Source organism: Triticum aestivum, chromosome 4D (assembly GCF_018294505.1).
Source record: "Triticum aestivum cultivar Chinese Spring chromosome 4D, IWGSC CS RefSeq v2.1, whole genome shotgun sequence".
Classification (NCBI taxonomy): domain Eukaryota; kingdom Viridiplantae; phylum Streptophyta; class Magnoliopsida; order Poales; family Poaceae; genus Triticum; species Triticum aestivum.
In genome coordinates, this window is record NC_057805.1 from 33,104,344 (window position 1) to 33,131,170 (window position 26,827).

General features: G+C 47.6%; 3 protein-coding genes across 5 annotated transcripts; 2 read left to right on the plus strand and 1 right to left on the minus strand.

The window, feature by feature from the left end:
- Positions 1-671: 671 nt before the first annotated feature.
- LOC123095970 (AMSH-like ubiquitin thioesterase 3) lies at positions 672-7,158 on the plus strand. 2 transcript variants are annotated; one of them, XM_044517540.1, is made up of 14 exons: positions 672-1,132; positions 1,324-1,388; positions 1,485-1,578; positions 1,737-1,910; positions 2,054-2,160; positions 2,622-2,727; positions 2,819-2,865; positions 2,987-3,311; positions 3,466-3,555; positions 3,634-3,696; positions 4,277-4,351; positions 5,132-5,194; positions 6,227-6,279; positions 6,720-7,158. In XM_044517540.1, exons 1-14 carry the CDS (start codon positions 1,004-1,006, stop codon positions 6,898-6,900), a joined length of 1,572 nt encoding a protein of 523 aa, XP_044373475.1. In that variant the 5' UTR covers positions 672-1,003; the 3' UTR covers positions 6,901-7,158. The 2 variants fall into 2 exon arrangements, with proteins under 2 accessions (XP_044373475.1, XP_044373476.1); XM_044517541.1 differs by having other exon boundaries at positions 1,067-1,132; positions 1,214-1,388.
- Positions 7,159-8,323: 1,165 nt separating this feature from the next.
- LOC123095972 (GDP-mannose transporter GONST1) lies at positions 8,324-12,871 on the plus strand. 2 transcript variants are annotated; one of them, XM_044517543.1, is made up of 10 exons: positions 8,324-8,689; positions 9,531-9,702; positions 9,842-10,067; positions 10,175-10,314; positions 10,815-10,944; positions 11,138-11,236; positions 11,422-11,576; positions 11,956-12,072; positions 12,161-12,258; positions 12,363-12,871. In XM_044517543.1, the coding sequence occupies exons 3-10, from the start codon at positions 9,849-9,851 to the stop codon at positions 12,419-12,421; spliced, it is 1,017 nt and encodes a 338-aa protein (XP_044373478.1). In that variant the 5' UTR covers positions 8,324-8,689; positions 9,531-9,702; positions 9,842-9,848; the 3' UTR covers positions 12,422-12,871. The 2 variants fall into 2 exon arrangements, with proteins under 2 accessions (XP_044373478.1, XP_044373477.1); XM_044517542.1 differs by having other exon boundaries at positions 9,531-9,698.
- Positions 12,872-13,986: 1,115 nt separating this feature from the next.
- Positions 13,987-15,098, minus strand: LOC123095973 (EPIDERMAL PATTERNING FACTOR-like protein 2). Its single transcript, XM_044517544.1, has 2 exons — positions 14,744-15,098; positions 13,987-14,636 (listed from the first exon to the last, which is right to left on the minus strand). Exons 1-2 carry the CDS (start codon positions 14,823-14,825, stop codon positions 14,335-14,337), a joined length of 384 nt encoding a protein of 127 aa, XP_044373479.1. The 5' UTR covers positions 14,826-15,098; the 3' UTR covers positions 13,987-14,334.
- Between the last annotated feature and the right edge of the window lie 11,729 nt (positions 15,099-26,827).

Here is a 26,827-nt window from a genome sequence, read left to right on the forward strand (position 1 = left end):
TGAACGCTGTGGCGTTGCTTGAACTTGATCTTGAGAACGACCTTGGGCCTCGATATATGGCGCATCATCACTTGGTTGAGCTTGCCATTGATCTTACTCGGGATCATGAGGGGCTAGTTCTTGTTCTTGGATTAGTACTTTCTTCTCTCGTACGCGGCTCGAGAAAAGTGACTTGGATCAGTGATACTTTTTTGTACGTCGGCAATGGGGCGAATTGGCCATCCTACAATGCTAACACCGACCAAGCCAAACCAAATGCTAAAAATCTCACCATATCAATGGGTCCCACCACAAAAACAATTGGTCGCAATTGATTCTCAGTTCTCCAATCCTAGAAAGCTTAGTGAAGTTAAAGGACTACGTGGACAACTAAGTAGGCCATTCATGTGGCATATTACCATTTGATCATAGATTTGTCTAAAGAGTTTGTTGGACTATTGATGCTTACTAACTAAATGCGCGCGTTGCAACGAGGAAATACATATTCTAATGAGTTAATATTTCTAACGAGTTAATATGATTATGCACTAAAAATTGGACTTTAAGTGGGGATTGAAGCTACACTTATAACAAAGAAAAATATCCCCCTAAAAAATATCTTTTAGTGTGGAGTATTTCAAGTGTGATAAACTTAATCACAGATTTAGTCACATTCCTCATCGCACACGGCATTCCTTTCGCCGTTTCCGCCCCTCGCCGGCGCCCTCGTCCCCTCCTACTCACGCCCCCTCTCTTCCTCGATCGGCTCGTCCGGCAACTGCCCCCACTGACCGACGCGCCCCGCCGCTACTGCGCTTCCTGCTGCCTCTAAAGTTCTGCGCTCCCCCCCACCCCCCACCCCATCGTCTCTTCGCCGCGTCTCCGCCGCCTCCCCGCGTCTGTCTGCCCCTCTGCCTCTGCGGTCACATCCTCCCACCGTCGGAGTGACCTGGAGATCCGCCCGGACCATCTTCGCCGCAAAATCTCGCCGGAGGAGTCGGCACAGAACTAGGCGTCGCCGGATATGGCCATGGCATCACCTTGGCAAGCTGGGAGATACATAAACATCGAGGGGATGGCGCGCCCGGTGGCGGTGGACCACCGCATCAGCCTCCCCTACTACTTCCGCATCGCCGACAATCTTCTCCGCCAGGTCAAACCCTAACCCGAGATTTAGAGTCTCTGCTCCGCGATCCCGTATTTTGGTGCTGATACTTCTCCATGTAACCGGCAGTTTCGGGTTCAGGGACGCTGAATCCATTTGTATTTGCTACGCAATCAGCGTACATACTGTCAATTAGCTCGCGGGCGTGTAACATTTGGGTCGTTTTATGTGGTGCACAGGCCAACATATATCGAGAGGAAAAGAACCTCATCGACCTGTACATTATCCTCCTGAGATACTCGAGGTGGGTTGTGCTCCTGTGTTGGTATATCTTAGCATTAGCTTGTCACAATATCTTAAGCTTGGTGTTGATGGTATGCTGACCACTGTTTACTGGCAGCCTGTTGTCTGAGACGATCCCGAAGCATCGTGATTACCATGCATTCAAGTCAAGAGAAAAGGAATTCCTGAAGAAAGGGCCGCATAACTCCGATGTATTACCTCTCTAAGCTTAATGATTATTTCGCCTACTGCTTCAGCATTTATTAGATTGCTTAATGAGTAACATAGAAGTGTAGTGTCAGAGTTTGTTATTTTTATTGGAACAGAAATATGTCAAATACTTATGCTGACTAGCTCAAATTTCTTGTAGAAACTCTTGAATGTTATCAGTGAGCTAGAGTCTCTGAAGCCGATTGTGAAACAGCAAATTGCTGAGCTTAATAGAAGAGCTGCAGAAGAACGTAATGGTCCACATGAAACCTATGCTGGAAATGGTGCAAGCATTAGGACAGATCAGCTTGCTGCAAGTCCATATATGGTACAGGTATACCATTTATTTCCCATCTGGAAGTTTTTATGCCACCTTTTTTAACAAAGGAAAGGGTTATATAATGCATATTTCTTGGCATCTTTCTTATACTATTGTTTTATTTCTTTTTTCATGGGATTTACATTTTTCTCATGCAGCCAGCGTTTGGAAACTCAACAGGACCATTGCAGAAATCATCCTCTAGGTGGAACCATCAAGAGGCATCGCCACAGGGTGTTGAACCTGATAGGCATCTAGTCAAATCGTACGTTTATCATTCGATCCTATTAATGTCCATGTTATACCAAGACCGATCTTATTTCGGAAATGGCCACAGGGTGTCGAGCCCTGTACGTGACCGATTCTGGAATCAGTGATTTGGAATTGGTCTTGGTATTTCTTAAAAATAAGATTTTGTTTGACTGCATTTTGGTTAACATGTATCCTCCTTTTCCGAAACTGTTCTCTATAATGAAATGAAAAATCAACGCAATTGTTTTTACATAGCTACTGAAAATCATGTTCCAATTTCTATTCATCTGTAACTCATCTAATCTCTTTGGTTATTTGATCCAACTTGCAATAGATGGGCCTCTGCTTCTTTTTATTGCTATAAACACATGAACTGTCATATACAACTGTTTACATACTGTATAGTCGTTGGCTAATGCTTTCGTTTAATAATTAGGGAGAAAATAATTTGCTTCCTCTGTGTAACTTACGCAGATATGCCAGTTTACCATATCCAAAAGATGAAACACTATCCAGACATTCAGTACTAGGACCGAATGGGCTTCATGGCCAATGGACAAGACCTGTTAGTGGTGTGAAGGTATAATTATTATGTTCTCAATTTGCTTTATATGTTTTATTTAATGACATGAAACTATTGATTATGAGTTCTATAATTGCTTGTTTTACAGGTCCAGTATCCAAGTTACCCCGAACTGAACCAAAGCAATATCACTAGGTGAGAACTTGTAAAGGTTTTAGCTTATTCTCCATTTCTTTGTATAGATGCCAGCCCATACAGCTAATGTAGGTATAACTATTTCTGATTATATGCCCCTTTTGTTCCATTGCTTCTGCAGTTTAGTTCCAGCAATCTTGAACCAAAATGACTCACATGGTCCTAATACAACATCACTGGATGGATTGACAAATAACAATGGTGATATGCAGTCTGTTCTCTCACTTGATGATGGTCAATGGTCTTTACCAGTAAAAGAGCCAGCCTCTGTGTCTCCTGTTAGTTTCGAGGAAGAATTCTCCCAGCTGAATATCAGACAGCCTAACCCCCCACCAGTCCTGGCACAAGTACATCCTGAGCGTAGACCGATTTCTCCATCAAGAGTAGCTGATCCAAGACCAGGACTTGCTACCTGTGACACGGGGCGTTTCCAAAATTTGCATGTGGTAAATAAACTAAATTCAAATTGCAGGTTCTTTACTTTGTCATGGTATTGTTCCAGATCCGTTGTATTCTTAAGCATGATTATTTTATCCATATTTCATCTGTAGCAAATGTAGACCTGTACCTCTTGACCATTATGTTGTTTTACCTTGACAGCCGGTGGCGTTAATGGAGTCTTTTCTGAGACTTGCTGAGGCAAATACTGCAAAAAATCTGGAAACATGTGGGATTCTTGCTGGTAACCTGGTATATACCTCCCCACGAAGAAAATAGAAGGAATATTATATTTGTTTACATCACTAACGTTTCTATATGCTTATGTAGAAAAAGAGAACTTTTTATGTGACGACACTGATAATTCCTAAGCAGGAATCAACGTCTGATTCAGTAAGTTGTTTTTCCTTCTGTATTTATTTCTTTCATCAGATGTTAACCCTCAAGTCAACCGAGTCCTTTCTCTAAGCAATTTATCAGGTTGACGAGCCTTTTGTAATTCGCGCTGCTCTTATACCTTTTTCATATAATATATTCTGTATCCATAGTTCACAGGGACTGGTAATTGCTTAGCAAAACATTTGAACAATTTGGACTGATGCTCATGATTGTAAACTCTAAACTGTACATGTTACAGAGCACCCTAACAAGTTTATATACGTTATCAGAAGAAAATGTGACCAGCGAAGGAGTTTCCTTTTATTAAAATAAAATGGAATATAACTTTGATTTAGATGCTCTTTATGATTTACTGTCATATGGCTTGGAGTCTGAGGGCAGTGAGAACTGGAGGTTTCATGTCCACGCTTGAGTTTTAGTAAATTAATTTGATTAGTGGCTAGTGGCTGATGCTGCACCCGCCATAAGCTCATGCAAGGAGCCTATGGTTTTCTCTTCTTACTCCAAGTTTACATATTACAGTGCAGTACCCCGAGTTTAGCATTTTACGAAATAACTTGTTTTCCTTTTCCAGTGTCAAGCTACGAATGAAGAGGAAATATTTGAAGTTCAGGACAAAGGCTCACTTTTCACCCTCGGTTGGATTCATGTAAGTTTAGCTTAACAAATTGTTGTTGTTGACTGATCAAACTATATTCAGACTTTTGAGTGTCCTGTTCATTTTCCCTGTATTTTAATGATTGTACCTAAACGAAATGTTAACTATAATTTGTCCTCCTGTTTTAGTTTCTACCAATGATGTCTATTTAAGACAGTGATCTAGAATGGCTAACTGTGGCTACTCGGACTATTAAAGACAGCAAGACACACTGAACTAGCATGACTGTCGCTACTCTGCTTAAGTACTGTGAAAAGGGTCCATATTATGACTATATCTATTTTGAAATCCTATTCATAGTTGAATTTTACTCCCTCTGTAAACAAATGTAAGACATTTTAGGTCATTAAAGTAGTGACCTAAAACGTCATACATTTGTTTACAGAGGGAGTATTTGTTTGTTGATGCATATTAGTGCCCATGTCCCCATCTGTGGGAAGTCCATTGTGCACTGTTCAAAAGCACCCAAGAAATTGCATGGATGTAGTACACATGGAGCACACCTACCAAATTCAAAAGTATCAATCCTATGCTTAAAGAATTTGTGTCCTATCAAATATATTTGAGCGGATGGGGTTATCTTTTGGGAACTTGTTGAAGCTAAGGTTATTGTTAACTCATTCTGTACTCTAAATTGCTACAGTTTAATACTCACTGTGGGAGTTTCGTGATGCTCAGTTGTGCCGAAAGCACCATTTGGTGTCTCTGTATCCTAACCTATGATATATTGACAATTAAACCCCCTTTTCACAATTTTATGTTCTTTTTCAGACACATCCGACACAGACCTGCTTTCTATCTTCCATTGATCTTCATAATCATTATTCGTATCAGGTAATCCCCATGTGCCATACTTCTGTTGTAGTAATTGTTATTTGTATTGTGCTTTGCACTCATTGATTCCATGTCCAGCAACTAGTTGATCTGAGCCAAAAAAGGTTTCTCGATATTTGGCTGTTGTTCAGTAGTGGCCCAAAGTCTCAGAATTTAAATGCACTATAACAATGAAGCTGGGTTGTAATTTCTCGATCAATAGAAAAATTATTGTTGTGTTTCTTATATGATTTTGCTTGACACAAGTATCTTGAAACTGTGTTCGTTGGGACGTTACATCCCTGAGATTGAGAGTGTGTAACAGGTGACTGCTGGCGGCTCACTTTGAGAAAATTCTTGTAAATTTTTCCCTTTATTCATTATTTACTCACCTAAAGTAGAAGGGTTAGTGCAGAAGATAGAATTCAGCTAACTGTGATGTCTCTGTTACTGACTTATCTCTAATTCCTTAAGTTCTAACTTTATGGGCAAGGATTTCTATGCTTCGGCACAACTTCCCTGGCACCGGGCTATGATTGCAGCATTGGTAATGAAGTTGTATACGGTAGTCATGGCATTTTCTTGTATGTTTTTGGTCCAGTCTGAAATGTTGTTGCTGAGCCAAAAATGATGGAATTCTTTATTGTTTCTGAAATCCTTATCACTAAACTAGTAAGTAACTAAACACGTGCAATGAACGTTTGGGAGGGGTACATCAGCATGCTATTCAGGAGGCAGCGGTGGGTGATTCATAATTTACAGCAAGCCTGGAGGTATTAGTTGTGTTGTGCTGCGCTGAAGATGGAATCAATATGGACCTTTAGATGTGGATAGCCGAGTCGTTAGGATGTTTTGGATCAGCCACAGCTGGTGCCTTTTATGTTAGTGGAGATGTTGTGAGGATCTACATACATACATCTTGCAGTCAAAAGCAGACCGTGCCAATATAATTTGTCAACTGCTTGCTTCTTACGAGTGTATTTCATAAACTACTCCAGCAAATCATTAGTGTTCTTAACTTGATCCTGTGTTTGGCATTGTTGTCTTCAACAGGTCATGCTTCCTGAAGCAATTGCAATTGTCATGGCGCCTACCGATACAACAAGGTATATGTTACATTGGACTCGCATGCAGTTTTTTGGGCAAATTAGTGCTGATTTCGTGGTTTGAATTTCCATTGCTGTATATTATTATTCTTCATTTCAGTATTTCTTAGCCATAGATTAACTAAATGCTATAATTTCCTTGATAGCTGGAGGAAAGAGTAGTTCCTAATTAAGACCATGAATCTGCAAATGATTATGTAGACACACACATGCTTTACGTTCCTCCCCTGCAGTTATTCCTCGGTCCTCAGTTTCATTGAATCCGTTGAACCTAAAATAACAAGTATACTAAGCAATGTTGCTTAATCCTTCCTGAAACAGATCCTCGGAAAATACGCATACTGTTGTTCATTGTCATGAATAAATCATTTACAATAGGTGCTGTCTGTTCATCCGATTAGACGATCTCATGATAATGGTCTATATTTTTCTCTGAGCAGGAAGCACGGCATATTTCACCTCACGGATCCAGGTGGCATGGGGGTGATCCACGATTGCCAGGAGACTGGTTTCCATCCTCACGAGGAGCCTCTTGATGGCACTTCAATCTACGAGCATTGCTCTCATGTGTACATGAACCCCACTGTGAAGTTTGATATGGTCGACCTCCGTCGCGTGTGAGCCTGATTCTGATTAAATTAGGCGTTTATACATGGTAGATAAGAAACTTGTACCTTGCTGCGGAACATAACAATGTACAGTACATATTGGAATTGATTGCTTTACGAGCTCACGCGTCAAGCGCCCTCCCTATTTGCCTCTTTGGTAACCACTACGCAGAGTGAGTTCTCATGTCATTTATTTGTGCGGGGAACAAAGAGACATTCACAGTTGATGATTGCTTGCAAAAAGAGAGAAGCAAATTAAACTACAGCTATATTTCACAAATGTGCACGTGGTTCTTTACATTGTTTTTTTTTGCCATAGGTTCCTTTGCACTTCGATGATTTTCCTCTGTTTTCATTGCACTTGATATTTTGCCACCCATTCCCTAGATAGCTGTAGTTTGGTGGAATTCCTAGTTTGGTTTGGTAAACAATTGGTTATCAACCCCGGAGCCTGGCATAAATTCACCCCGTGAAACATTGGCGGATTGAGGTGGTCAACCATGAGGAGGATGAAAGAAGGCCACGGGCTCGCTTTCCATGCCCGTCTTCCGAGAGATTTGGAATGAAGATAGTCTTCCGGAAAATATCTACAATGCCATCAATTAGTTTGGCTAACATCAGAAGAGAGATGGAGTCGTAGAGTGTCGTGGAGGCCAAGAGCATCTTCAACGCAGTACATCAAAGCGCCCCCCTAAATGTTTGAACTGCGGGATTCGGACATTTTTTTACAGTACAACATGGTACATCAAATGTCCGCAGAGCAATCCAGTCGTCTGAAATCCCACAAACCGGATGTAAACCTGAGGAAATTTAGCGGAGTCGAGACAGTCCTGCTTGGCCACTGTCAGTTCGACTACATGTTCTTATAGTCCATGTGCCTGGCCTACCGTGCTGGCCGGATTTGATGCCTAGTATTTGATGCATACAGTTGGATGAGTGACTCTCCTACCGTTGTTGTTCGTGGACACAACCGTCGAACATGTCCGCGGTTTGATGTGTCTGATTTGATACACGTCGTTGGAGTTGCCCTAAACATTTTGTTGATCATAATGTTAGGAGAGTAGTTATAATTTGGCTTCGGTCTCACTTTGTACACACTTTTCTTTCTTATAATTGATGAAACATAGGAAAAAACTTACCGTTGCTATGGAAAAACATTTAGAAGTAGATTAAAGTGTGCCAGAGATATAAGATCTTTGAGGGATATTGACGAACCGAGCAATCTTGATATGATGTACTTTCTCAGTTCCAAAATACTTGAAATCTTAGGTTTGACCAAATATATTTAGAAAAGATACTCTGTCCCTGCGCAATAATGTCATTATAAAGTCGATCAAATTTACAGAATTTTGACTTGAAACCTCCGGTATCTGCCTATCTGGTACACCTGACGCTGTCGTACCTAGCGGCGGTACAGGCGTATGGGGTGGTGCGTTTGCTCACTGCCGCCGCGTCGTTGACCTCGCCAACCGGCAGTTCCCCCCTCTGCAAGCTGCGACAGCCCGCCTACCGTACGGCCGGATAAACCGAGGCACTGGGTTTCGGTCTCGCTGACTCGTCAAGCCGCCGAGCCGAGCCAGCGGCGACCATTTCGCCTCCTGCTCCCGCTCCTCCTCTTCCTCTCCCCACTTGCTCCACGGACCACGGACCTCCCAGCTCCCTCGCCTCCACCTGTCCGCCCGCCTTCTCGCCGGAGCAAGTCGGGCCGGGAGCGTCTGCGCGCCCTCACCGCCGGATCCCACCTCTGCCCTCCCCAGCTCGTCGCCGCCGGACACCCCCAAGCTCGCCACTCCCGGAATGAGGTAGCAGGAAGGGTTCCGCCTAATCACTCCCTCCCCCCCCTTATCTATCAATCATGCGGCCTGGTTTCCTCCCAACTAGCATGTCTAGCTGTCCACATATGTGTATTTCCCATGGATTGAGGGTAGGTTTGGGACCTGCAAGTTCATGTGTGTTGAATTTGTTAACCGTGGATTTAGTTGAGGAGAACTCCTTTTGCTCTGTCCCTGCGCAATATGTCAGTACCCATTTTTTTTGGCCCTGTTCTAGGGTGCATCCCCAAGTTCATGTGCCGCTATGAGTGATTAGGAGCCCAGAATGTCTCTGGTATGCTGCAACCATAATTAAATATATGAATCACAGTGATGTTTGAAAAATATTTTGACAAGGTAATTTCGCGATGCTTGAAACTTGGCTTGTTCAATGTCTTTACTGGGCTCATCTCAACTCCTACATTTTAAAATTTGTCACCAGAAAATTCTGAGCAAATATTGGAACTGATCCTTCTAGTTTCATTTTATCTATAGTACGGATATATGAAAACTCTTGTGGAAACTGTAAATGCTTATAATTTTGCTCCACTACAATGCATTTTGAAGTATAGTATGGACGTATGGAAACTCTTGTGGAAACTGTAAATGCTTAGAATTTTGCTCCACTACAATGCATTTTGAAGTATAGTATGGACATATGGAAACTCTCTTGGAAACTGTTAATTCTTGATGCATTTTGAAGTATCATCGGTTTCATACGCATGCTTGACCAGACTGCAAAATGGGACCTGCTGTTAAACATAATACATAAGAGATTCAAGCATTAAATATTTGGATTATTGTTGATTGCCAGCACTGTTTTACCTTGTAGAATCCAACAGTTAGGCAATCATGTGGATCCTGGCACCCCTACCGGGAGAAAATCACCAGAGATTAGTACAACCAGTCCACTCGTGAACGGAGAAAAGAGTAAACTCTGGGATCAGATTGGAGGACAAGGTGCACTTGCAAGTCCCATGAGGAGAGAGATTGGGAACAGGCATGTAAGCTTCTCTTGATCTATGTGTTATTTTGCAGGCATTTATGGACCTCATTGTCGCCTCCTCAAATGAAAATATCAAGGAAGCATTTATGGCCTGGGCTAACACAATGCACTGTGCTTTTGTCTCATATTTTCTCCAGATCTTTGATGAGGTCCTTCTCTGTTGATGACGTTGACTTGGAAGATGTTGAGGCCTCAAAAGATAGAGATAGGCCGTCACACTTCCTCAGGCTCCCAAACATTCAGAATCAATCTCTTCTGTCTGGTCTTGCTTACTGTATAGCATCCTGCAGCATGATTTTAGTTAACAAGTTTGTTTTGTCTGGCTATGGTTTTAATGCTGGAATATTTCTGATGCTTTACCAGGTATATTGCTATGGCTGACCATATACTTCTTATGCAATCTTGTTTTCCTTCTGATGGATATGCTGCGTGGGTAACACTGATAGTTTCTTCATCGTGTTATGCTGCAGAACATTGTATCGGTGACCATAGTTTCCACACTGTCCCTCTCCGGTGTTATCTCAACTGAACCACTAACATGGAAGTTAATCAAAGTTTGGTTGCCTGTGAACATCATATTTGTCGGAATGCTAATTACAAGCATGTTTAGGTACGTATCAAATTTTCAAATCATTTTGATCTGAGGACTGTTTTCTGTGCAGTTTATGCTGGTCTGTACTTATATCCTTTCGATATCAGGGCATCTTGTAATTTTATGGAATTTAAGCAATTATTTTATGTTTCTATTGTATAGTCCCTGTTTCGGAAAATATGAATACTGCTCTCTATTAATTTGCCCCCACTCTCAGAGCCATTCATAAAGGAACACACATGGGATATAGCTTGTTCCTCCTTAAATTAGTATTGATGCTTAATAATGTTTGATAGCCCATAGATTTCATCTAAGGGTAAATTTTTTTTGTGCTGAGGCCCGTTTGCTCTTTCTCTGTTCATGTTCAATTAGTTTGTTCAGACTATGAAAATTTCTAAGTCTTCTGAACATTATGAGTTGAGCATTTCCATATGAGCTGTGAAGAAATTGTTCCTCAACTTGTAATAAGGAAATTCCAGATAAGCACTGCACATTCTAACATTTTCTGTACCTTTCAGTTTGAAGTACATCAATGTTGCGATGTTGACTATATTGAAGAATGTCGCCAATGTTCTTACGGCTTCTGGGGAAACCTACTTCTTTAAGAAGCAGCATGATAGACAAGTTTGGATTTCTCTAATGTTGATGGTATGTCATGAATTTATGAATGTTTGGGAAGGATTTGAATGCTTGAGGGGGCTTATTTTCTTCTTCTGTTGCTGAATAATTGCATGTAGTCAATTCATTGCTATATATCTAATCATAGGTGTTCATGAAACATGACTTAAATCAATACACTATTGGGCCCTTAAAGACCTGACTCGTCTCTCTGTTTCTGTAGATAATCTCAGCCATTGCAGGAGGAGTAACAGATCTGTCATTTCATGCAGTCGGCTATACATGGCAGATCTTAAACTGTTTTTTAACAGCATCATATTCGGTATTGTTCTTCTCAATGCCACTGAAAATTTACAATATGCAGCCAATTATCAAACTGTTACTCTTCCCAAATGTTCTAGATTCTTACATTCAGTTCCTAGATTCACACTATAGTTTATAGGACAAATATTTTCAGTTGTGAGGTACCTCCATATAAATTTTAACAAATGAACTACTTGCTTCCAGCTTACATTGAGGCATGTAATGGACAGTGCGAAGGAATCCACCAGGTCCGGGAATTTGAACGAGCTTTCAATGGTTTTACTGAATAATGTTCTTTCACTACCATTGGGAGTTATCCTCGTGCTTGGTTTCAATGAAGTGGAGTACCTGTTGGAAACGTAAGATTCAAACTTCACTCGTTCACTTGTTCTAGCATGAACCTAATAACTAAATGCAAACTGTGGAGTCTCCACCTGTGTGACAAGAACTATTTATCTTGAAAGTTCCTTTCATATCCTTCATGGCATTCCAACTCAGTTCCTATGGCACACCAACGTCAAATAATGCAGTCTAAAGAACCTGTTACGGCCATGGCACCTGAATCTTGACAGGGAAGTGGTGTATAGGGTCAAATTTGTTATCTGCTGTTAAAAAACCATTACTTAGGCTCCTACCAAGATACAACTATAGATACAACTATTGCAGCTAGCATATCTGACGGAACAATTAGTTGTAATTGCAAATGCTACTTGTGTCTTATGGAAAGTGAGTTTGCAGGCCTCTCCTGAGGATGCCCACGTTTTGGCTAGTCATCACCGCTAGCGGAGTTTTGGGGCTTGCTATCAGCTTCACTTCTATGTGGTTTCTTCGCCAGACAAGCGCTACAACATATAGGTGCCAAATGAATCTGATCAGCCTCTCTAAAATCGTGTCGCTTTACTCTTCTTGATCTTCTAATGCCAACACTGCCTCCCTGTTGCAGCCTTGTGGGCTCCCTCAACAAGATCCCTCTATCCATTGCTGGAATCCTTCTCTTTAAAGTCCGCACGAGCATGGAGAACTCCATAAGCATCATGTTTGGTATGTTTCGTCTATGACCAGGGCAAAGAAATTATTGCCTTATGGCTGCCGACATGCACCACATTTCACTAACAAAGAAACCATATATGCCTTTCACTCTGCAGGGCTATTAGCAGGAGTATTTTTTGCCAGGGCGAAGTTGCGCGAAAACTCCCAGTCATAGCTGTTGCTTGCAGATCCTACAGAGGGCAAGGCAAAGCAGGCTGCTCCCTCAAATCAGACCTCTGGGAAACTTGTGCAGGTGTGAGGTTGTTTCCCAGTTGGCCTGGTGCTTCGTTTTGTTTTTTATCTCGAAGCCGTCCTGGGGTTGTGGGTGGGTGGTGGCATATATACGTCCTCTGTAAGACACATGGTTAGATACTGCTGAAATCCCAGGCAGTTGGGGGTATAGAAGATGATTGGGTAAATACATACAGGTAGTAATTCATTCTTGGGTTGGAGGTTCTCCTCTGAAACCAACTCAGCTGGGCAGATCAGATCGATGCTGTATATTCTCTTCTCTTATCCTGGAGACACGGTCTCTGTTCTACCGGCTACTCTGAAAAACTTGGCCATGGGATGGATGGATATTCGTCCGAGAAAGGTCTTTCTGGGAGGGTTTCTCTCTACTGCATTTTCCATTGCTGGTCAAGCGCATTCACCTCACTCAAGCAACAAGCGTGTTGTGCCCTAGTTTGCCATCTCTTTTGGTTTCTCTCTAGTGTATTTTTTCCCATCGCGTGCTTATAGTTTGTGTGGCAGACTTGTTTCGAGGCGAGGTTTGACTGCTGCTGTGGCTGTGGACGTGGCCTGGCCTAGTCTCTCTCTCTCTCTTGCTGTTAAGCTGTGCCCTTACGCTTTGTCATGAGTAATAAATATTTATTGTGGCCGCTCTCCCTGTGTAAAAAGATGAAGAGGAAAAGGCCGAGGAGACAGACGCTTGAATGCCCTTGGACACGAGACATGACTTGTCACTCAGTACAGCCGAGAGAACGAGGACTCGCACACTGCGCACCCACATTCACTCACTGGAGCAAGTAGTATTGAATGTTGGCTCAGCACTGTCCTTTTCTCGCACTCAGGTTGGTAGGCAGGATTTCGCATATCTGCACGTGACAGTCAGGGCTCTTGGTTGAATGCAGTTACCGGTACTACTCTAGTAACCTTTGCTCAAGGCTTGAGTAGTTGAGTTAGCCATTCTCTCACTGAACTTGAAATTCTGTAAAACTGATAGATCATCAGTGGGGAAAAACGACCTCCATGAGAAGAAGAGAAAAACCACACGATCAAATCACGTGTGTTGTTGGCTGACGCGAGTAGGTAATCTTCTTATTGGAGTCCTCTGCTAGGGCCTGTCTGTGTGCAAGGAGATGGTAGCGAATCCCTGGGCCTGGAGTACATGTCCTGGGAGCGAATCACATGCTTTGCTTACGGGCACAAGTTCTTCAGAGGGAAAGACAAGGCTACAGCAATGATGAGCGTAGCTCCAAGGGCTCCAAAAAGCTCTTGTCTCGCTGTTTGGCCCCCCCTTTTCAGAGCCTTTATCATCTCCAAACAAAAAAAAAGGACACGTACCATTTTTCTTGTAAATAAAACTCGATTTTCATTATGTTTTTTTCTTCAAAATGAACTCGATTTACATTCAACATTCATTTTTTTTTTCCAGACGATTCAGAAAAGGTCGCATATGTAAGCCAGTAGTACAAATGTATTGACATGACCTTGTTAGTCCATCGGAGCGACAATACGAAGTGATATCAGTCTCTTAATTACACCACCAAGCTTATAGTACAATATAGGGAACTCAGAAGCAGCTGTTAACATAGCAGCTCCTTGATCAATTAGTGCAGCGCCAACACCGGCTCCAAACTACTAGCAGTATGTAGTGGATCATTCAGCATCATCATCATAAACTCTATACCTAAACAAACTGACCAAAACTTATCCCAACAACCACTCCTTGCACAGCCATGTAGTGTAGTTGATCTTAGCGCATGCAGCCTCTCCCAACAACTTACAGTAGCCATGTGATCTGTGATGGGACGGATCAAAGATGCTGGAGGCTCATCAAACATCATCTTCTTGAGCAGGCCTCGGTCACGGGTTGAGGATCGGCCTCCTGTCGGCGCACCGGCACTTCCAGTTGAGCGGCTTGTAGTTGGTGGAGCCCTCGTCGTCGTCGCCGCCGAAGGCCCCGGACAGGCGGAAGTGGCTCCCCCCCTTGTCCCGCGGCGCCACCGGCACCTGCACCGCCTCGCACCGGCCGCACAGGGCGCACCGCCCCTCGCACCGCGGCGGCCTCGACCCGATCCTCACCGCCGACATCGCCTCCGCTCCCTCCGGCACCCCCACCACCTTTGGAGCTCGCTCCTTGAGCTGGTAATGCAGCGGCCCTCTACCTGCAAGAAAGCGGCAACATGATACATCAGCTAGTGGCAGAGAAAGTGAGGAAGATGAGGCGGTGTGGAGTATTAGAGACAGTAAGAAGATCTTGGCACGCACGTACCTTGAGTAGAGGCTAGGCCCTGGGAGGATAGCAAAAGGAGAAGCAGAAGCAGAAGCGAGGAGTAAAGTAGGAGGAGCTTCATGGGGGGAGGGAGCTCAGCTCGATCGGCTCGACTGAAGCTTGGAGGTAGCTAAGCACTCACTGATGAATGAATGAGGGAAGCAGCCGGGGAGTAGGGTACCGCTAGCCTGCTACTTATATCAGGGATCGCGCTCACATGGGCAGGGGTTCCTTGTAGCTGTGGCGCTGGGAATAAATGGTCCACACAGAGCGAGAGAGGGAGAGGGGTTGGCCCTGTCTATCTACGGTGGTGTGGTGCGCCGGTACTACTCCCTCCGTCACAGTTTATAAGGCGCACATCAGAAATCTCTGGGACCAAGGTGATCCACGATTGGCTTCAGTTTTCTTTCCTCTAAACTAAAAAATAGCTGCGTAAGTTAAACCACAACGCCTAATTAGCTGAGAAATCAAAGCACAGTAAACAACCGGGCCATTAAACGAGCCGTCCGCATGCATGCAGTTGTGGAGTAGTAAAGCCTGCCTAGTACTAGTCTAATTAACTACTCTAAGCAGTAAATGTCAACGCGCCTTAAACCTCACATATTCTGAAAATGCATGTAAACGAAAGTGTGCCTTATAAACTGTGATGGAGGGAGTACCACGGACGTTGGCCATTGAATGCGGCTGAGCTCTGAAGCCATAAAGGCTTCGTGCAGCGGCGTCAGAGCCAGAGGGGGAGGGGGGAGCACAAGAGTTGGGAGGAGAGAGAGGCAGCAGGAGGGCACAAGGGCTGGGGGCAGAGACAGCGACGCATGCCTGCCTAGCTCTCCCTCCTTTACATTGCACTGCATGCACGGCAGCAGGGGCACGGATTAGCGAGGTCCTTTGCTCCAGCACCAGCAGCCATGCAAGAAAAGAAGAGAACAGCTCGAGAGAAACGAAGCAGGATGAGATGAGATGAGATGCAAGGGGGGCAGAGCACTTGCGTGGAGCTGGGCTCGTTTCCAAAATAGCGGGGACCCGCCGGTGCCCCTGCGCAGACCCTTCTTCGGCAACCATTAACTCTTAGGGGGAAGATTCTTGTATTTGCATCTCCTTCTTTGATGTTTGTGATTCTTATCATATGGAAACTAATGTTCGGTGGAAACCGATGAAAACCACGAGAAAACGAAGTTTTTAAGTTTCAAAAAAATCTAAAAAAAATATGGGATGTTAAGAGGATGATGTTCTATTGCAATGCAAAATTTCAAGTACAAACAGTTACGGGATATGGGCTATAAAAAGACAAAATCAATGTTGAATAGTGCTGAACAGTAACTCACTATTCATTGCTGAATTTGTCTTGTTCATAGCTCCCATCCCATAATGTGTTTTCACTTGAAATTTCACATGACAATAGAATATCATCCTCTTAACATCCCACATATTTTAGATTTTTTTGAAACTTTCAAACATGGTTTCCACGAAGTTTTCTTTGAATGTTTCCGTATGATATTCTCCCGTGCCCATTTCTAGCTTTCTCAAGCACAGCCAAGCCAACGACCCTCCGCTTGAACCTCCTTTGAAGGTCAAGCTCCGTCAAGCTCATGGTTCGAGATTCTTGTGCAACGTCAAGGCGAAGAATTATCTTCAAGGCCATATGGAGTTGAACTTTCGCATTGGAGAAAAGATTTTTAGTCCAAGCCTTTAATCTGATGCTAGTCTTCTTGAGCTTGTGGTGTAGCACCTGGTAGGGCTCGACATGGTTGTGATCCTCATTCCATGCCTCTTGAAAACCGGACATATTAACCCAAAAGTTCTCGATGCGGAAGCATTTGGAGCGCTGGTCAGAGAGGGAGGACGAGAGGGCGTGAGAACCGAACTCCAGTCCTCATTGCAAAAGAAGCTATCAAGCTTGCACAAAGTGGGCTCGCTCTAAACCTGGGCATGGGCCGGCAACCCGGCCCGAGCCCGGCCCAAAAAACCCGGGCCGGGCCAGGCTTTTGCCTCGAGACGGGCTCGGGCTTGAAAAACTGACCATAGCTAATTTTCGGGTCGGGCTCGGGCTTTAAAATTAGCCCGAATTGAAGCCCGGCCCGGCCCGAGTGTTGCCTGCAAACATGCCGAGAGCCAGCGAACATCAGCCCAGCCCAACAGGCCGGCCTTCTGGCCCACAAAGCGCCTAACCATAAGTCCCTCACCCCTCCCTCGCGCACCCGCACTCACCAGTCCACCCTCCCCGAAACCCTTCCCTGTCTCGATCTCTCGAACGGCGGCGGCGACGCTGCTCCCGGCCCCTGCTATGGCGCGACCCCGATGGTCGTTTGGCCCCTCGATCTGACTAGCGACGGTGGCGACCCAAGGCCCTGGCGCCTGTTGTTGGGGAACGTAGTAATAATTCAAAATTTTCCTACGTGTCACCAAGATCAATCTAGGAGATGCTAGCAACGAGAGAGAGAGAGGGAGTGCATCTTCATACCCTTGAAGATCGCTAAGCGGAAGCGTTACAAGAACGCGGTTGATGGAGTCGTACTCGCGGCGATTCAAATCGCGGAAGATCCGATCAAGCGCCGAACGGACGCCGCCTCTGCATTCAACACACGTACAGCTCGGGGACGTCTCCTCCTTCTTGATCCAGCAAGCGGAGAGGGGAAGTTGAGGGAGAACTCCAGCAGCACGACGGCGTGGTGGTGGAGGAGCTCGTGGTTCTCCGGCAGGGCTTCGCCAAGCACTACGGAAGAGGAGGAGGGGTTGGAGAGGGGGAGGGCTGCGCCAGGGGAAGGGTCACGGCTGCCCTCCCACCCCCTCACTATATATAGGGGGAAGGGGAGAGGGGGAGGTGTCCTAGGGTTTCCCCTAGGGGGCGGCGGCCAGGGCAGATTGGATCTCCCTAGGAAAACCCCAGGGAGACTTGCCCCCCAAGCCAAGCAGGTGGAGGCTTGCCTCCCAAGCCAGGTGGAGGTGCCCCACCTCCCCAAGTAACGTGGGAAAGGGTGTGGGGCGCTCAGCCCCTTAGTGGGCTGGTTTGCCCCCTCCCCTTGGCGCATGAGGCCCTGCAACACTTGCCGGGGCTCCCGAAACACCTTTCGGTCATGCTGGCCATAGCCTGGTACCCCCGGAACACTTCTGGACTCCAATACCCTTCGTCCAATATACCGATCTTCACCTACGCACCATTCCGGAACTCCTCGTGACGTCCAGGATCTCATCCGTGACTCTGAACTACCTTCGGTAACCACATACTATTTCCCATAATAACTCTAGCGTCACCGAACCTTAAGTGTGTAGACCCTATGGGTTCGGGAACCATGCAGACATGACCGAGACCTCTCTCCGGCCAATAAACAACAACGGGATCTGGATACCCATGTTGGCTCCCACATGTTCCACGATGATCTCATCGGATGAACCACGATGTCGGGGATTCAATCAATCCCGTATACAATTCCCTTTGTCCATCGGTATGTTACTTGCCCGAGATTCGATCGTTGGTATCCCTATACCTTGTTCAATCTCGTTACTGGCAAGTCTCTTTACTCGTTCCGTAACGCATGATCCCGTGGCTAACTCATTAGTCACACTGAGCTCATTATGATGATGCATTACCGAGTGGGACCAAAGATACCTCTCCGTCACACGGATTGACAAATCCCAGTCTCGATTCGTGCCAACCCAACAGACACTTTTGGAGATACCTGTAGTGCACCTTTATAGTCACCCAGTTACGTTGTGACGTTTGATACACCCAAAGCATTCCTACGGTATCCGGGAGTTGCACAATCTCATGGTGTAAGGAAACGATACTTGACATTAGAAAAGCTCTAGCAAACGAACTACGCGATCTTGTGCTATGCTTAGGATTGGGTCTTGTCCATCACATCATTATTCTAATGATGTGATCACGTTATCAACGACATCCAATGTCCATGGTCAGGAAACCACAACCATCTGTTGATCAACGAGCTAGTCAACTAGAGGCTCACTAGGGACATGTTGTGGTCTATGTATTCACACATGTATTACGGTTTCCGGTTAATAGTATTATAGCATGAACAATAGACAATTATCATGAACAAGGAAATATAATAATAACTATTTTATTATTGCCTCTAGGGCATATTTCCAACAGTTTCCCACTTGCACTAGAGTCAGTAATCTAGTTACATTGTGATGAATCGAACATCCATATAGTTCTGGTGTTGATCATGTTTTGCTCGTGGAAGAGGTTTAGTCAACGGATCTGCGACATTCAGATCCGTATGCACTTTACGAATATCTATGTCTCCATCTTGAATGTATTCACGAATGGAGTTGAAGTGACGCTTGATATGCCTGGTCTTTTTGTGAAACATGGGCTCCTTGGCAAGGGCAATAGCTCCAGTGTTGTCACAGAAGAGAGTCATCGGGCCCGACGCATTGGGAATTACTCCTAGGTCGGTGATGAACTCCTTCATCCAGACTGCTTCCTGCGCTGCCTCCGAGGCAGCTATGTACTCTGCTTCACATGTAGATCCCGCCACGTCGCTTTGCTTGCAACTGCACCAGCTGACTGCCCCACCATTCAAAATGTACACGTATCCGGTTTGTGACTTGGAGTCATCCAGATCTGTGTCGAAGCTAGCATCGACGTAACCCTTTACAACAAGCTCTTCGTCACCTCCATAAACGAGAAACACATCCTTAGTCCTTTTCAGGTACTTCAGGATATTCTTGACCGCTGTCCAGTGTTCCATGCCGGGATTACTTTGGTACCTCCCTACCAAACTTACGGCAAGGTTCACATCAGGTCTGGTACACAGCATGGCATACATAATAGACCTTATGGCTGAGGCATAGGGGATGACACTCATCTTTTCTCTATCTTCTGTCGAGGTCGGGCATTGAGCCGTGCTCAATCTCACACCTTGTAATACAGGCAAGAACCCCTTCTTGGACTGATCCATATTGAACTTCTTCAATATCTTGTCAAGGTATGTGCTTTGTGAAAGACCAATGAGGCGTCTCGATCTATCTCTATAGATCTTGATGCCTAATATGTAAGCAGCTTCTCCAGGGTCCTTCATTGAAAAACACTTATTCAAATAGGCCTTTATGCTTTCCAAAAGTTCTATATCACTGCCCATCAATAGTATATCATCCACATATAATATGAGAAATGCTACAGAGATCCCACTCACTTTCTTGTAAACACAGGCTTCTCCATAAGTCTGCATAAACCCAAACGCGTTGATCATTTCATCAAAGCGAATGTTCCAACTCCGAGATGCTTGCACCAACCCATTGATGGAGCGCTGGAGCTTGCATACCTTGTCAGCATTCTTAGGATCGACAAAACCTTCCGGCTGCATCATATACAATTCTTCCTCAAGGAAACCATTAAGGAATGCCATTTTGACGTCCATTTGCCATATCTCATAATCGCAGAATGCGGCAATTGCTAACATGATCCGGACGGACTTGAGCTTCGCTACGGGTGAGAAGGTCTCATCGTAGTCAACCCCTTGAACTTGTCGATAACCCTTAACGACAAGCCGAGCCTTATAGATGGTCACATTACCATTCGCGTCAGTCTTCTTCTTAAAGATCCATTTATTCTCTATGGCTTGCCGATCATCGGGCAAGTCTGTCAAAGTCCATACTTCGTTTTCATACATGGATCCTATCTCGGATTTCATGGCTTCAAGCCATTTGTTGGAATCCGGGCCCGCCATCGCTTCTTCATAGTTCGAAGGTTCACTGTTGTCTAACAACATGATTTCCAGGATAGGGTTACCGTACCACTCTGGTGCGGAACGTGTCCTTGTGGACCTACAAAGTTCAGTAGCACCTTGATCCGAAGTTTCATGATCATCATCATTAACTTCCTCTCTAGTCGGTGCAGGCACCACAGAAACATCTTCCTGAGCTGCGCTACTTTCCGGTTCAAGAGGTAGTACCTCTCAAGTTCTACTTTCCTCCCACTCACTTCTTTCGAGAGAAACTCTTTCTCTAGAAAGGATCCATTCTTGGCAACAAAGACCTTGCCTTCGGATCTGAGGTAGAAGGTATACCCAATAGTTTCCTTAGGGTATCCTATGAAGATGCATTTTTCCGACTTGGGTTCGAGCTTTTTAGGTTGAAGTTTCTTGACATAAGCATCGCATCCCCAAACTTTCAGAAACGACAGCTTAGGTTTCTTTCCAAACCATAATTCATACGGTGTCGTCTCAACAGATTTCGACGGAGCCCTATTTAAAGTGAATGCGGCAGTCTCTAAAGCATAACCCCAAAATGATAGCGGTAGATCGGTAAGAGACATCATAGATCGCACCATATCCAATAGAGTGCGATTACGACGTTCGGACACACCATTTCGCTGAGGTGTTCCAGGCGGCGTGAGTTGTGAAACAATTCCACATTTCCTTAGGTGCGTGCCAAACTCGTGACTCAAGTATTCTCCCCCATGATCTGATCGTAAGATCTTTATTTTCCTGTCACATTGATTCTGTACCTCACTCTGAAATTCCTTGAACTTTTCAAAGGTCTCAGACTTGTGTTTCATTAAGTAAACATACCCATATCTACTTAAGTCATCAGTGAGGGTGAGAACATAATGATAGCCACCACAAGCCTCAATGCTCATTGGACCGCACACATCAGTATGTATGATTTCCAATAAGTTAGTTGCTCGCTCCATTGTTCCTGTCGGCGTTCTGGGAACGGGGGTCCCCAGACTTGCCTGCCTGCGGCCCACGGCATGGCTCTGTGAGTAGGCCCGTACGGCCCATCTTCGTCAACGAGCACTCAAGACCCTCGCGAGGGGCCAAGCCTTGCGAGGCGGACGACGCAAGACCTCCTCGGGAGCGGCCTCACCAGGCTGGCTCATGAGGGGCGGAGAGATCAAGGCAAACCTCGCGAGGTTGTCATGACGTGAGCCATGACAACCAAGGCCAGGCGGGCGCCAGCGCGCATAGTGTCCTTGTTTCCCCTTTGGTGCTAAGGGGGCAAGCGCAGGCGAGGAGTACCGAGGCATCAAGCAAAGGTTTCCCTACCGATGCAACGAGACCAAGACCAGCAGGACGGCAAGACGGAGAGGTCACCGTGGAGCCCAAGACGGCGTCACCACCAGAGCCTTTGGCAGGCGAAGACCACTTTTTTCAGGATAAGCTGTACTAGCTGACCCCTTTCAAATTGGCCGTTGTGGGATCCCTTCCCGCTCAATATTTGGGAAGAGGACCGGGGCCTCTATAAATAGGACTAGCCACCACAGTAGGAGGGGGTAGATCGATCTCATCTTGAGCAATCCTCACACACCCTCAAGTTCACCAAGCACAAGAACACCTCTCCTCAGGAGGCTGTTCTTCCCCTTGTACTGTTCTGTTGGAAATATGCCCTAGAGGCAATAATAAATGGTTATTATTATATTTCTTTATTCATGGTAATTGTCTATTGTTCATGCTATAATTGTGTTATCCGGAAATCGTAATGCATGTGTGAATACATAGACCACAACGTGTCCCTAGTAAGCCTCTAGTTGACTAGCTCGTTGATCAACATATGGTCATGGTTTCCTGACTATGGACATTGGATGTCATTGATAATGGGATCACATCATTAGGAGAATGATGTGATGGACAAGACCCAATCCTAAGCATAGCTCAAAGATCGTGTAGTTCGTTTGCTAGAGCTTTTCCATTGTCAAGTATCTTCTCCTTAGACCATGAGATCGTGCAACTCCCGGATACCGTAGGAGTACTTTGGGTGTGCCAAACGTCACAACGTAACTGGGTGACTATAAAGGTACACTACGGGTATCTCCGAAAGTGTCTGTTGGGTTGGCATGGATCGAGACTGGGATTTGTCACTCCGTATGACGGAGAGGTATCTCTGGGCCCACTCGATAATGCATCATCATAATGAGCTCAATGTGACTAAGGAGTTAGTCACGGGATCATGCATTGCGGTACAAGTAAAGAGACTTGCCGGTAACGAGATTGAACAAGGTATTGGGATACCGACGATCGAATCTCGGGCAAGTAACATACCGATTGACAAAGGGAATTGTATACGGGATTGATTGAATCCTCGACATCGTGGTTCATCCGATGAGATCATCGTGGAACATGTGGGAGCCAACATGGGTATCCAGATCCCGCTGTTAGTTATTGACCGGAGAGGCGTCTCGGTCATGTCTGCATGTCTCCCGAACCCGTAGGGTCTACACACTTAAGGTTCGGTGACGCTAGGGTTGTAGAGATATGAGTATGCGGAAACCAGAAAGTTTTTCGGAGTCCCGGATGAGATCCCGGACGTCACGAGGAGTTCCGGAATGGTCCGGAGGTGAAGAATTATATATAGGAAGTCCAGTTTCGGCCACCGGGAAAGTTTCGGGGGTTATCGGTATTGTATCGGGACCACCGGAAGGGTCCCGGGGGTCCACCGGGTGGGGACACCTATCCCGGAGGGCCCCATGGGCTGAAGTGGGAAGGGAACCATCCCTTAGTGGGCTGGGGCGCTCCCCATGGGCCTCCCCCCTGCGCCTAGGGTTGGAAACCCTAGGGTGGGGGAGCGCCCCAGTTGACTTGGGGGGGGAAGTTTCCCCCCCCCTTGGCCGCCGCCCCCCATAGATGGGTTCTTGGCCGGCGCCCCCCAGGGGGCCTATATAAAGGGGGGGAGGGAGGGCAGCAATACCACAGCCCTAGGCGCCTCCCTCCTCCCCTGCAACACCTCTCCCTCTCGCAGAAGCTTGGCGAAGCCCTGCCGAGATCCCGCTACATCCACCACCACGCCGTCGTGCTGCCGGATCTCCATCAACCTCTCCTTCCCCCTTGCTGGATCAAGAAGGAGGAGACATCGCTGCTCCGTACGTGTGTTGAACGCGGAGGTGCCGTCCGTTCGGCACTCGGTCATCGGTGATTTGGATCACGGCGAGTACGACTCCATCAACCCCGTTCATTGGAACGCTTCCGCTCGCGATCTACAAGGGTATGTAGATGCACTCCTTTCCCCTCGTTGCTAGTATACTCCATAGATGGATCTTGGTGATGCGTAGGAAATTTTAAAATTCTGGTACGATCCCCAACATGTTCATCCTCATCCCAAGAGGCAATCCACCACCACACACTGGAGTAGGGTATTACACCACAACGGTGGCCCGAAACAGTATAAATCTTGTGTCCCTTGTGTTGCAAGTTCGTCGAGCTAGCCTAGAGATCGCGAAGCATGTGAGGGCGTGATCTGTGAGGGAGAGATCTTCGCGTGCACCCCAGAGTTCGAACCTTAAGGGTTTTGCCGGAACCCGAGATCCGACATTTGGCGCGCCAGGTAGGGGTGCGCCTAAGCTTTCCTTCCGTCGCTCTGCGCCCCGTTGCTTCGTCATCTCCATGGATGACGCCCGCCGAGCCCGCGCTGAGCGCAGGGCTGCCCTCGCCACCCGCGTCACCTAGACGGCTCCCGTCGGTGGGCCACCTCGTCGTCCTCCGTCGCCTGCCGCCAACGCCGCCACCGGCCCAGCGGGGAACGAGCAGCAAGCCTCCTCGCTGCACCCCTCGGTGCGGCGTGATGGCCGCACCGCCACTCCGTCGCTGACCCCGGCCGGTTCGCGTCCCACGCTCGCCGCGCTCTCGTGGCCGCGCAGGCCGCGCTGTGCATGGCACGTGAGCTCCTGCGCTACCGCCCCGTCGACGACCTGTACAAGGACTGGCTGGACCACATCGCCGAGCTTGTCAGCGCCGCAGGGGGCTCCCCTGCACCGTCCCTCTCGCTGCCTCGTCCACCACCAGCTACAGGCGACGTAGCTCACGGAGCACCTCCACCACCTCTGCACCAAGACGGCGCCCTGGCACCAAGGCGCGCGGCTCCGCGGCGCGACCCACCGCGTCCGGCGCCCGTGCGCGAAGAAGGAAGCTGCCAAGAATTCCCTCGCCCGCAAGAGAATGCTCCACCGCTCCCCGCACCGCCACGTCAGGATCGCTTGCTGCGGCAGGGCCCTGGGCTGCTCGATGTGGTGGCGCGCGGGTGCCAAGACCAAGCTCCACCTCCAAGACGGGCCCCAGTGACCACGGCCAGTTGCCGCGCCTTCACCCCCGAGCTGCGTAGCGTCGCCTGGCCGGGCAAGTTCAAGCCGGATCTGCCTCCTCGTTACGACGGCACCCCCGACCCCGCGGAGTTCTTGCAGCTCTACGAGCTGAGCATCGAGGCGGCCAACGGCGACGAGAAAGTCACGGCGAACTGGTTCCCCATGGCGCTCAAAGACGGCGCTCGTTCGTGGCTCCTGAACCTGCCTCCAGGCTTGATCTCCTCTTGGGACGAGATGCGCGACTGCTTCATCGCCAACTTCCAGGGCACTCGCGACCGCCCCCCGGCCACGGGTGATCTGCGCCGCGTCAAGCAACAACTAGGAGAGACCCTCTAGAAGTACATCCAGCGCTTCAACAACGTTCGTCTCAAGATCCCCAAGGTGACGGACGAGGCCATCATCTCGGCATTCTCCGATGGCGTCTGCGACGTCAAGATGAAGGAGGATCTCGCCATCCACGAGGAGCTGTGCACATCCCTGGAGCTATTCAACCTGGCGACCAAGTGTTCAAGGGCTGAGGAAGGGCGCCTTTCCCTTCTCGAGCTCCCAGCTGCCGACCTGGAGGAGAAGAAAGCCAAGGCCAAGGACGTGAAGCGCAAGGGAGCAGCCGTGCTCGCGGCAGAGCCAGACACGAAGCGTGGCAGGGACCAGCCCGAGTCATCCAAGAGCAGCCGACCATTTTGCGCCTTCCACAACATGCATAGTCACAACACCAACGACTGTCAAGAGCTCAGGGCCATTCGCGATGGACGCTTCGGTCGACGCCCCGAGCGCAACGACCGAGGCTACGACCGAGGAGGAGGACGTGGCGGAGGACGCTGGGACGACCGTGGCCCACGCCAGGAGTGGCGCGACCGGCCTCGTGAGAACCGCTGGCAGGATCAGCCTCGCGAGGGTGCCTGGAGGGATCAGCCTCGCGAGGACCGTCCTTAGGGCAATGCTGGGCTTCCTCCGCTATCGCCACCACCAAGAAGGAACGACGACCACCATCAAGACGAGGGGGACTGGGGGCTTCCAGGAGCCGCGTGCTATCGCCTGCATCTTGGGCGGAGCTCAAGCCCCAGCCTCACAGTGAATCTTCAAGCAGTTTGCCCGCGAGGTGAACGCAGTCCTTCCCAAGCTCGAGGCCACTCGCCCGCTCAGGTGGTCCAAGTGCACCATCACTTTCAGTTTGGCAGATCAGCTCAAGTGTGCGGCAACCGCTGGCGCTCTCCCAATGCTTTGTTCACCCGTCATCAGCAACGTACAAGTCACCAAGACCCTCATCGACGGCGGCGCAGGACTCAACGTCTTGTCCGTCGACACGTTCGACAACCTTCAAGTGCCCTACGACCAGCTTCAGCCTACCAAGCCTTTCTCAGGAGTGACCGACGGTTCCACCACCCCGATAGGGCAGATCCGCCTCCCTGTCACCTTCGGAGAACGCAACAACTACTGCACCGAGCTCATCGACTTTGATGTCGCACACATCCGTCTGCCATACAATGCCATCCTCGGGTATCCAGTCCTGGCCAAGTTCATGGCGGTGACGCACCACGGCTACAACGTCCTCAAGATGCTAGCGGGATCATCACAGTCCCCTGTGAGGAAAGAGACGCAGTGTGCTCCCTCGAGTGAGCCTTCCAACCAGCGTCAATCGAAGACCCCAACAACAGTGCAGCTCGATACCCTCCCGAGGTTGTCCCCAAGAAGAAGAAGTAGCTACTCCGTGCAGGACCTCAGGAGGGCAGCGTCACGAGTGGTACCTCGTCAGGATCAATGCCCGCACCTGGGGCGCCTCCGTCCCTCGCATAGGAATGCGCGCCCGGTGCCCTCCTTGGGCAGGGCTTGGGGGCTCTCTTCTGGAGGGCCTCAGACCTCGCCAACATCACGAGGGAGGCGCTCGGGCACCACTTGGAGGCATGCTTCGCGGCACGTTTCCCTTAGGAGGACACAGGGCGAGGAGCGCCCACCGCTCAGGAGTTCATCACCAAGACCACCCAGGATCTGCAAGACGCAAGGGCCATGCGTGGCGATCGCCGCTCACCTGGCGCAGCTCCCCATCCGGG

Bases quoted from the DNA above. Each gene is read 5' to 3' on its own strand.
- LOC123095973 (XM_044517544.1), bottom strand. From the start codon at position 14,825: ATGAAGCTCCTCCTACTTTACTCCTCGCTTCTGCTTCTGCTTCTCCTT. The intron at 14,637-14,743 runs GTACGTGCGTGC...GCTTTCTTGCAG, and splicing joins GGGCCTAGCCTCTACTCAAG to GTAGAGGGCCGCTGCATTAC.
- LOC123095972 (XM_044517542.1), top strand. The intron at 10,068-10,174 runs GTATATTGCTAT...GTTATGCTGCAG, and splicing joins TATTTCTGATGCTTTACCAG to AACATTGTATCGGTGACCAT. The intron at 12,073-12,160 runs GTGCCAAATGAA...TCCCTGTTGCAG, and splicing joins ACAAGCGCTACAACATATAG to CCTTGTGGGCTCCCTCAACA.
- LOC123095970 (XM_044517540.1), top strand. From the start codon at position 1,004: ATGGCCATGGCATCACCTTGGCAAGCTGGGAGATACATAAACATCGAG. The intron at 1,911-2,053 runs GTATACCATTTA...TTTCTCATGCAG, and splicing joins CAAGTCCATATATGGTACAG to CCAGCGTTTGGAAACTCAAC. The intron at 4,352-5,131 runs GTAAGTTTAGCT...GTTCTTTTTCAG, and splicing joins TCACCCTCGGTTGGATTCAT to ACACATCCGACACAGACCTG.